At 48.5% G+C, this 10,418-nt stretch overlaps 3 protein-coding genes across 3 annotated transcripts; 2 read left to right on the top strand and 1 right to left on the bottom strand.

Annotated features, from left to right (window-relative positions):
• The first annotated feature begins 342 nt into the window (after window positions 1-342).
• On the top strand, window positions 343-3,876 carry BDV27DRAFT_136119 (uncharacterized protein). Its single transcript, XM_032068688.1, has one exon. The coding sequence runs from the start codon at window positions 1,018-1,020 to the stop codon at window positions 3,532-3,534; it is 2,517 nt and encodes an 838-aa protein (XP_031922529.1). The 5' UTR covers window positions 343-1,017; the 3' UTR covers window positions 3,535-3,876.
• BDV27DRAFT_136118 (alpha/beta hydrolase) lies at window positions 3,843-4,886 on the bottom strand. Its single transcript, XM_032068687.1, has 2 exons — window positions 4,429-4,886; window positions 3,843-4,330 (listed from the first exon to the last, which is right to left on the bottom strand). Exons 1-2 carry the CDS (start codon window positions 4,849-4,851, stop codon window positions 3,983-3,985), a joined length of 771 nt encoding a protein of 256 aa, XP_031922528.1. The 5' UTR covers window positions 4,852-4,886; the 3' UTR covers window positions 3,843-3,982.
• Window positions 4,887-9,385: 4,499 nt separating this feature from the next.
• BDV27DRAFT_149586 (uncharacterized protein) lies at window positions 9,386-10,353 on the top strand (the record flags this gene model as incomplete). The annotated part of the gene is made up of 4 exons (XM_032071081.1): window positions 9,386-9,551; window positions 9,589-9,671; window positions 9,715-10,020; window positions 10,081-10,353. 4 exons carry the CDS (start codon window positions 9,386-9,388, stop codon window positions 10,351-10,353), a joined length of 828 nt encoding a protein of 275 aa, XP_031922527.1.
• Between the last annotated feature and the right edge of the window lie 65 nt (window positions 10,354-10,418).

Here is a 10,418-nt window from a genome sequence, read left to right as displayed (position 1 = left end):
GCCCCTAGAGTGCGATCATACCAATTGGCATCGCGGATGTTTCCCCAGCGCACTATGCCTTATTGGGTGGGGTTAATCTCACTTGGGGAAGACGCTAGACTCGAAGGGGGCAACGGCAGTGGAAGGCAGACGCTTCGATGCGCTAAACCCACGAAACTGGCCGTTTATTTCCTGATTTTATTGTCATCGTTGAATCCGCCCTGTCAGTGTTAGTTGTTAATTTTAAAAAATTTAAATTAAAAATAGTACAGAGAAAAAAGGAAAAAAAGAGAGAAACAAAAAAGGTACAACATTCCTCACCTGTTCTAATTCATCTTCTTTTTCTCCCCTACTCCCGTTCTCAGACTCAGATCACATTCCTGATATTCCTAGTGCGAAGGGTACCTGAATAAATTCCTCCCTCCTTACCGCGTGCAGCTCGTGCCTGCAGCTTTGCCACCTGATCGCAACCTTTTTCACTCTGGTTTCGACTACAGTCTCGTCCTCTCTCTCTCTCCACTCTCTCCTCCCACCCCACCCCACTGTTGATTTGCACTATATCTCCGCACATTCCAGCCCTGATTGAGATTCAGTCTTCCCTGTCTCAACGCATCCTGCCCCTTTTTCTTTAAATTCATGCGCTGTGTGTACTGACTGGAGGGAAATGAGCTGGTCAAACGCCTTGTGAAACATACATGCAACGTTTAGGGGGTCACATCCAACGAGAAGCAGACCCATTGTTATTTCACTCGACCGTCCCCTCGGTGTGTCGATCCCTCTGTGTTTACTCTCTTGAGAGACCGCCTTGACCTGTGGTGCAGGACTAAGACTGACACCGTCGAACTTATTTTTAACTTGCATTCTTTTTTCTTTTATTTTTGTCCCCCCATCTCTGGACCTTAATTTCACTGAAGTAGTTGTTCGGTGTCAATTACCGAGTACGCTTTTACTGCGGCGCGGACCCTTACGTGCGATGCTTGCCGTGTCTCTGCGACGTTGCTAGGATTGAGAACCTGTGCGCGAAGCGAAGCATTTACAATGACAGCAATGGCGATGGAAAAGCCCGAAAATATGGTGGCTGCCGGCCAAGGCCCAGCGCCTATGAAATTTTCCCGCTACCGCTCTGTGAGGAAGGCCGCGTCGCAAAAGCCACACCTAATGCAACCGCCACCGGTGTCGACTCTTCCAAGTCTCCCAAGCGCATCACGACCCGGGCTGCAAGATGGCGCAGCTGCGGTAAGTGAGACGAACCCTGCAATCAAGAGGAGCATGTCGCGCTACCGGCGTCAGAGGGCGGCGACAGAATCGTCCCCTAACGCGCCTCCACTACCGGTCCCGGGAGACCGTGTCCTGGCCCACCGAGCTAAGCTAAACGTGGACACGAATGGTGGTGCAGTCCAGAAAGCCACGCGAGGCAGCCCAGATGATGTCAAACCTGTGGATGCGCCGTACAATGCGATGTCGGCCAGAGCTCAGAACCGACGGAGGGCGTTCAACGTGGAAGAAACCACGGTGAACCCCTTCCTGACCGACAGCGAGGAAGAAGAAGAGGTGCGCCAAAAACATCGGCAGGATGCAATGAATCGCTTGACGGGAGAAGACCGGAACCCTTCAGTACCGGCTCCACATCGGAGACACACGACGCGGGAGAGACACGTCAAAAGGCCAGAGGAGCGGCCTCCGCGCAGAGACGCAGAAGGTCCTGCAAGCCGACCTCCTAGCCACGACTCGAAACGTCTTTCGAACAAGGAAATGCCCATGCCTTCGCGCTCTACAGACAAAGCGAACAACGAGGTCACAGCGATCGATACGAGCGTGGGAAATCGTTTCCCCGGGATTGACGCGCCCGTTTCTGCAGTCAATGCCGGCGAACGCAGGGTTGTCGTACAATATAGGAAGACGTCCCTGAATCTTCGGGTTACCCCGTCCACAACAGCCCAAGACCTATTGTTCCTAGCTGCAGATTGTCTGTCGGGCCAGATCGACCCACCCAAGTTTATTATGATGGAATCCTTTGGGGAACTCGGACTGGAGCGGCCTTTACGCACATACGAGTGCGTCCGGGACGTTATGAACTCATGGGCCCATGATCAGGAGAACTCGTTGATCATCGTACCCGCGGCCAGCCTTGACGCGCTCGCTTTGTTGGACTCGCGACACGCGCCGAGTGAACAGCCCACGGAGGTGACGCTGCACATGTATTATTCCCAGCGTCCGCGCAAATGGGATAAGCGCTACATTACATTGCGGGCGGACGGACAGGTCGCTTTGTCTAAGAAAGAGCACGGCCAGGACTCAGTGAACGTGTGTCATCTGTCTGACTTTGACATTTACTCGCCCACATCCAGCTATCTCTCCAACAATGTGAAACCGCCAAAGAAGATCTGCCAGGCAATCAAAAGCCAGCAGAAATCAAGCATGTTCCTGACGACGGAAAATTTTGTCCATTTCTTTTCCACCAATGATAAAGCCGTTGCCGATACCTGGTATCGAACGGTTCAATCCTGGCGCAGTTGGTATTTGGTCACGAAGCTCGGCGCAGGCAGCCCAGCGGACCAGGCTGATGCCCCTGCGGACGCAGGTGATGCCTTGACTACTCACAAGAAGCCCTTCAAGCCTTTGTTGAACTTGGACTCTCCTCTCAACTCAGGTGCGGAGAATAGCGACTCGCCGACCGATCGTCCAAAGGCGTCCAAGGCTAAGGAACTGTTCTCCAGGAAGAAGAGCACACGAGAGCACGCGCCGCCACCCTCATCGTTTCCAAAAATGCTTTCCGATGAAAGTGACTTGTCCGCTGCGCAGTCGTCGGATGAGTCCCCTTTCGCCTCTGGTGGTCTTCTGGGTCGAACCTATACTCAACGCCAACGTGCAATGAAGGAGAGAGAAGAAAAGGAGAAGAAAGCTACGGAAGAACCATTCACCAATGGCCTTATCGGTGCTGTGGATACGCGTCGTCAGTTTGCTGGCCCTGGTAGTCGCGCTGATAGCCGACCAAATAGCCGCTCGAACACAATGACGTCCACGCACGCGCCGGACCCCAGTGGCATTGTCAAACGGTCGCAGTCCGTAAAGACCAAGCCGCTTGTCGATCTGACTCCTGTCTATCAAGAACCTCCGCAGCACACTCGTAAAGGACGAGGGGTCACGGTTGAAGCTGGAAAGCCTCTTGTGGATGCTGCGACGGGACCGGAGGTCCCTGGTGGGATTATAATTCCATCTGCGACGACCTGGAGGCGACCGGAGCTGCCGTCGCCCACTGCGGACGTTCGAACCCGAAAGCGCTCCAATACCACTCGCAGCACCAGTAGCCAGCAGCGCCACCAGTACTCACGTACTGCGCCTACGTCTCCGACAACTCCTGTGGACCCTTCGCCATCTCGCGAGGAGCCGTTCATCCCAAACAGCCTTCTAGCTCGTTCTGCACAGGTCGTGGCTGTGCCTGGACAGCCCAAAGGTCATGGAGTAGCCACTGGAGACCGGAACGCCTCGAAGCCGATGCTGGATATGTCCCCAGAGAACCCCTTTGCGGAAGGCAGCCTGCTCCGTGATTTGTAGCTTTTTTTTTTTTCCCATTTCATTTCTTATGATGATGACATGCACCATTTGTCCAAGCATTGGATGCTCATTTGCCAGTGGCGTTGGATTGGTTTCTGTAGTTGACTGCATCTCGGAGCTTTTTATTTTAGATCTAAACCAAGTCTTCCTGGATTTGTTCAGATGATATCCTCAGTTGTTTTTGCTGACTGACTGATTTTGTTTGCTAGTGACAGTTAAACTGACAAGCACTTAGTGGCTGACCGTGCACCAGTGTTCTGAAAACATGTACTTGAGACATCACTTGACTGTCTAAGTTGATACCCTTGAACCAGCGAGAATACAAACATTTTTTAACCTTGAGCATATGTAAACACACAAAGTTCATAACCATAAGTATACTACTAACTAACCGACAAATCAATGGAAACCATAACCAAAGCAACAGAAAAAAAAATACAAACCCCTACTAAACCCCCTCAACTTCCCGAACAAAATATCTTATCACCTCTGCCGTCTCCACAGGCATACTATAAAACGGCGAATGCGAAGCCCTCAACGTCCCCGTCAGAACTGGAAAAGGGGCACTCCCTCTCATCATCTCAACCAACATCTCCTGAACAGGCACCCCCAGTGCCCGATCCTCCTCACAGAAGATATAAGCACAGGGAATATCGCGCCAGGGCTCGTAATTGACACTCTCCGTATACGCCCCAATGCAAGTATGCGTTAACTGCGCCTCTGCTTCTGCCAGCATCTCAGGTGAGAGATCATGGTAAAAGGATTCTTTGGCGGAGGTTGCGTGGCAGTATGAGCCCTGTATAGAAATATTTTATTAGCCAGTACACAGGTACACCGAACCACACCGACATCTAGAAAAAAGGAAAAAAAACAGGGAGGGGGGAAGACACCAACTTCCAAAACCATATTCGCAGGTCTATACTCCCCCAAAACCTCAAATAGACTTTTGCCCTTCGGCACCAAGAATGCAGTCATATAAACCATAAGCACAATCCCGCCTTGCAGACCCTGCTTGCCACGATCTTTCTTCCCGAAACCTTCGGCTGCGTTGGAGATAACGAGGCCGCCGTAGGAATGGGCAATTAGGACGACGTCTTTGCCCTCTTTCTCGATGAGATGGGAGAGGGTGTGGCGGAGGTTGGTGGTGTCGTCGGTGAGGGTTTTGGTGGGCGGGTCGGCGCCGTTGGTGGGGTGGGCGATTGTTTGCGCTGGGTAGCCGGCTTTTTGGAGGGCGGTTTGGAGGTAGATCAGGCTTGCTGGGGTGTGCCAGGAGCCTGGGGCTAGGAGGAGGGTTGGGGACTGTTTGGGCTGGGACATGGTTGGTTTGATGGAGGTTGTTAGGGTGGACGATGGTGGGTGTGTTGGTAGATGGGGAGGTGGTGTGGGAGGGTTGGGGGCTTTATATTCATGGTTGTCTAGATAGATCAGGGAATTGATGCTGTATGGTGTGATTCACCGGGTGTACCGGCATATTGACATTGAATAGCAACAGGTGCTTTTGGGGTCGAAAGGCTGTATATTGGTTTAATTTGGTCGCGGAGTTGAGGCTATGCACAACTATCTTTCCTGATCGATTAGGGTTCGGAATCAGATCGTACAGGGAATACGAACCGGCCAATTAAATCGAGCTATGTGGGGTTAATTAGTGTATACTACTAGTATAATAGGTGCAGAACCAACGTCAGATACGTATTACAGCATGGAAACCTTCGCCTGGGGTTCTGTATAATAATTATGGCAAGTTGTACTCCAGCGCCCAGTCCAGCTCTGTAGATAACTTGATATTCAGAGTATGCGGGGGACGGGGTGGGGTGCTGACAGGACGGTCAAGGTATAGGAGAAGCAGACGTAGTGGGATATTCGCTTTCTCAGACAACCAAGTGCAAATGCTCCTGCTAGAATTGCTAATCCCCACATGGGCGAACTGGATCGACGAACAGGCACGCTGCATGGACCAGAAACTTGCCAACTTGTGGGCTATACCCATCTATACAATTGGAATCACCCAAATAGTCTGACATTCTGAGTTATCTGAATGACCTGTATCATCGAAAGTATCTATTTGAGCAACCATATCCTGCGCGTCGGACCCACACATCCAGGCATTTCACTACGATTTCTAAATATATTGCTGGGATGGCTAGACCGCTTTCTGTTGAGATAAACCTGATGCGATAATCCAGTGTACACCAATACCATGTCAACCCTCGAAGTGTCCAGGAGACTGGATGTTGGTACAATCACAGTCATCAGGATGTCGGTTCTCGATAGTATTGTGCCATTCACAGGAAAAAATATCAAGTTTTCGTTATCCAAGTAGGGAAGCTTACCTAATGAGGCATCCTTTCCCCCTTCCTCATTTCTACTGCTCATTGCCTGAGAGCTCGTTTCTTTGCCTGACATGCTCATCGAGGCTTTAGCGTGCCTCAAGTGACAGTCGTATCTCTAGCACCGAGTTTTGTGCCGGGAACGAAGATCGCTCAACCCTACTTTGTTGCTCGTGGTAAAGTCGCCCTTGGAAATATCAAGGCTGAGGGAGTTGAGGTATATTTGACAGCCTACATCATAGAGACTCAGCGTGGCAGCCCCTAACCACATGAGGAATAGTGACCAACAGTTAAAGCACAGCGCTTGCTCTGACTGGACAGTTTGGACGACCAATAATGATGCTTAAGTGTGGGTGTCCTGGCGAGGAACCAGACCAATTGGCTTCATAGACACCTATGTATCTCACGGACGAGAGAGGACCGGCGTAGCTAGGTTTGAGGATAGCATTATCCATTTATTTAATATGTCATGAAATTACCGGATAAGAAGGTGACTATATCGCCGAACTCTGGCTTTAATATGACAAGATTACGGCAATAGTAGTTAGGATTCAAGGTATGTGAGGTGGCTCTGATCGCATGTGCCTACGTTTGGATTATGTTGTAAACAGGAACCTTATTTTTGAAAGACGTAAGGCTCTCTAGAGCCTTCATTATTTATTGGCTTAGAGGATGGTGAAGGTAAGGTTCATCAAATCGAGAAATTGGACTCTAGCCTGTCATTTCCCCATGGCGTGGGGCATTCACTAGATTCTACTCCCTTACCGGCAAAACCAGCCCCACCGTTAGGGTTCGATTTGATATACGAAAAATCAAGCCGCTGTATGGCTTATACGTTTGGGGCTCTCCATGGAGTCAAGAGGATATTATTCTCCAAAGGCGATGGTGGGCGCCCACGTCGTTCTACTGAGCTTTCTGGTCTGTGGATAGAACATTATGGATCCCGACGACCAGCAATTATCGGACAGTGGATTTCGGAAGGAAGTTCTTTGACCTTGGAGCAAGGGGAGAGAATAACTGGAGTAACACTACTAGTAACCAAAGATACAGTGACCTATCGTGATAGATATCATCTCGGCCGTGTTATTCAAATGTCAATATCCACTTCTATGCGCATTGAAATGCATCCCAATGACTGCTCATTATCGATGGATGAAAATAACAATATTCTGCGGTTTCAAGAAAGCCATCTGGAAGAGCTGGTAAGAAGACCCAGTAATTTCCTTTCTTCCGTATATATTCCAGTATTACTCACCTAAATTGACCAGTCAGCTCTTGCCTGGGTATTTAATGACGCATGGGATTTTCCATGTGTCATCTCCAGTCCCAAGGCTACTGGAACACGCCTGTTAAGCTGGGATCCGTCAGAGATTTCTGTGTATCGTCCATGGATTGCAACGCACAAAGCTCTATTCAAGGAGGCAAAACCAGGATGATAATCTTTCGTCTGTGACGGGGTTTTACAGCCGTAGACATCCGTATGTTATAGTGGGACTACGGCTTACCTATCAATCTGGTTTCTCTAGAGACATAGGTGATGTCACTGGACGTCAAACTCCATGTTCCGTAGAGCTCGACCAGAGTGATAGTATTGTTATAGTTAAGTTATTTAGGGATAGGGTGGGCCTTGTTTCGATGAATGTGAGTTTCTGAGCCTTTCGAGGACAAAAGCACTAATAAGTAATTCAGTTTCATACCGTACATCGGGACACCGGACAAAAAACTATTCGTGGGCTGATCGACATACCTCCTATCGAGGTAACGAGGCCTGGGATGGGAGGCTCCATCCAGCGCTACTATATCGATATATTCTCGGGGCTTCTCAGACAGGATGTCCTAAGCTCCAGAACCCCTGATAAACGTGAAGTAAGTATTCCTCACGGCGAAGTGGTTGGGCTCTGGGGCTTCCTCATGGCCGATAATGGCCTTCACATCGGTCTTCTACTTTTGCAAAACGAATAATTTCGAAGGCGACGAAACCGTTCCTTGTTATTAACAAAAGCGGAGTTACCGGGGTTATTCCTGTATCCAATGCACTTGGGGTCCATTTGTGCCTTTGACTTTCCAGACAGAGTATTTCCTAGATGTGGCTGGGGAACCCTAAACGCATGCAGATCAAACGTTCTTGTACCAGCGCTGATGCTACAGCCCACCAGGAGCTACTCGAGGGGTGCCTTGTATGCTGATTTTCAATGTATACCACACGTTTAACATCGAACTTTGAGCCTTTCCCATACATATCTGAGCCAACTTTATCCACATGTTACCACGCCTGCAAGTTATGTGGCCCACGTTTCTGGCGCATTTCACAGATGCCCGCGTATTTCTCTCAACTCTAGCGTCATCCATATCGAATCAAATGTAGCCATCGGCTTCGCCCTACGTATCCTTTTTCTTTCTTTGAAGCGTGTCATGCACTACTGTCATAGCCCCATCCATTTCACGCGACAAGTCGAATTTTACGGTGATCCTCTAAACCCTCCCTTCGGCATGAAGCGACGGGCTACTTTTTTCCTGATCAAAATGACCCCGCAGAGATATGCACCTATAAAGCGAAACTTATTTGCGAATCTCTTCATCATACTTGTGGCGATATGGATAGGCTACTCGTTGCATTGTCTTGTAACCAGCTGTCAAATTGTTTCTAAACCCAGAGGGCCCATCTCAAACTAGGATGACTTGTTCGCCCCGTTTCCCGCAGTAGGTATACCTCTTAGACAACATGCGTAATAGAAAGTTAAAAAGCCTTTACTGTGTAGACAGTTTACCTTGAATTAGAAGATTGGAATATACACGGTGGTTATTGGTAGGAGTCAGTCAGTCATACGTATACAACTTCTAGCCTCAACTTCCATGATGGCATTGTTCAATGTACGATAGACAGATGTGCCCTACTATCAAGTAGCCACGGCGCGTATACCATACATTAGTCTTCTTCCTGGGTGATAAACATAGTAACAACTTCTTAGGAGATCTAGTCTTGGACTATTGCGATGTATTAAGCGCCTATTGCAACGCAAGCAATAAGAGCTTGGTGAGTGAAAGTAATATTTGAGCTAGTCTCATATCTCGAAGTCCTTTATTGATAGATTAATACCATAGCTTGGAGTTGAAGTATGTCGAGTTGGCGGTTCAACCCTGCCAAATCGAACTCGAAAAACAAAGCAAGACCTCATGTGCCATAGTAAGCGCAATAGTATCTTGGTAGATTGGTAAGTCGACGTCCATGTTCACGCTACTGAAAATAGGTTGCTGTATCCCCCGCCATTTAACGCTGGAGGCCGCATTACCTTTACTTCATTTAGGGTTATACATTTCAGTGAGTATTAAATCACCAATTCCGAAGTTAGGATTATTATTATCAAATACAGGTCTGGTAGTTGAGATTCTATTACAATTGATATACGCGCCTTTGCATCCGTGTCTCCCTTAGAAGATCCACGATTTAGATACGGTTACCCCAAAACTCTGAGACGCTTTCCACTCTCACACAATAAAGCAATCTAAATACTCCCACCAAAATCATGTCGAGCATAAATAAAGTCACCATTGGTAGCTTGACTCCTGCACACCTTGAAGCCTTTACCCAAACACTACACAAAGTTATATCGAGCGAGCCTACACAGCGAGCTCTAGCACAAATCGTTGACGGCATACCTACCCGTACAGACTCCAACGGATGGGGAATTCGTGAAGGCCGGTCTAAAAAGAAAGGATGATCCTTCAGACGAATCAATTGAAACTGCCAAAGGTTTCCAGACCAGCTTCAAGCTTGAAACCCTGGATATATCTCCAGGTGTTGAGTCCACGGTCACTTCATCCATTTTATTATCCAGGACTAAACGATGTACAGCAAGCAAAAGCATATAAAAACACCAAAATAGGATCAAGAGACTTCAAGCTCCGACTACTAGAGATAGCAGCCATTTCATTCCACAATATTGTCGCCCATCTCTTCCAATCTCTCGAAGCAGACCCCGACGCCTGGCCAAGTCGTAATCATGTACCGCACCCCCGCGAACCAACCTGGTTCTATCATTCAGACTACCTAGACCATGACCAGTATCCACTACGAATTTCTGACGTGGTTGGATACTGGGCTGAAAAACAGGTCTTTGGGGGGGTCGTGTTATTTGATCGAGGAGAGACTGGGAATGAAGTAGGGTCTTTCTCCTTTCCTGTGATTTGTATTGTGGCTAGATTTACTAAACTCTCTTAGTGTCGCGATGCATTCATTCATCCCGATAATGGATACAGGGTTGTCAAACTCTCGGATGATCAATTGGATCAGTTTGTTTCCTTCGGGGTAAGGACAGGGTGTATTGACCAGAATAATGATAGTGTCTGTCCCATTCCTTTTCAAGCTGAGAAGTATACCCAGCGCATAGAGCTGGAGAAAATCATGGCGATGCATATATACCGCCGTCTTTACGAGCGTAAGCTAAAAACCGACGATAACGGGCGGACGCAGCATAAACCGTCGACGGCTTGATGATTATCCGGAGCTTGGGAACTTATTACAGCTATTGGGTGGGAATAAGCAAAAGTAAAATGAGA

This window comes from Aspergillus caelatus (genome assembly GCF_009193585.1).
Source record: "Aspergillus caelatus strain CBS 763.97 unplaced genomic scaffold BDV27scaffold_263, whole genome shotgun sequence".
Taxonomy (NCBI): Eukaryota; Fungi; Ascomycota; class Eurotiomycetes; order Eurotiales; family Aspergillaceae; genus Aspergillus; species Aspergillus caelatus.
This window is presented reverse-complemented; position numbering and strand designations above follow the sequence as displayed.

Excerpts from the sequence above, each read along its gene's own strand:
- BDV27DRAFT_136119 (XM_032068688.1), top strand. The coding sequence starts at position 1,018 with ATGACAGCAATGGCGATGGAAAAGCCCGAAAATATGGTGGCTGCCGGC.
- BDV27DRAFT_136118 (XM_032068687.1), bottom strand. The coding sequence starts at position 4,851 with ATGTCCCAGCCCAAACAGTCCCCAACCCTCCTCCTAGCCCCAGGCTCC. Across the intron at positions 4,331-4,428 it reads CTGCGAATATGGTTTTGGAA|GGCTCATACTGCCACGCAAC; the intron begins GTTGGTGTCTTC and ends ATTTCTATACAG.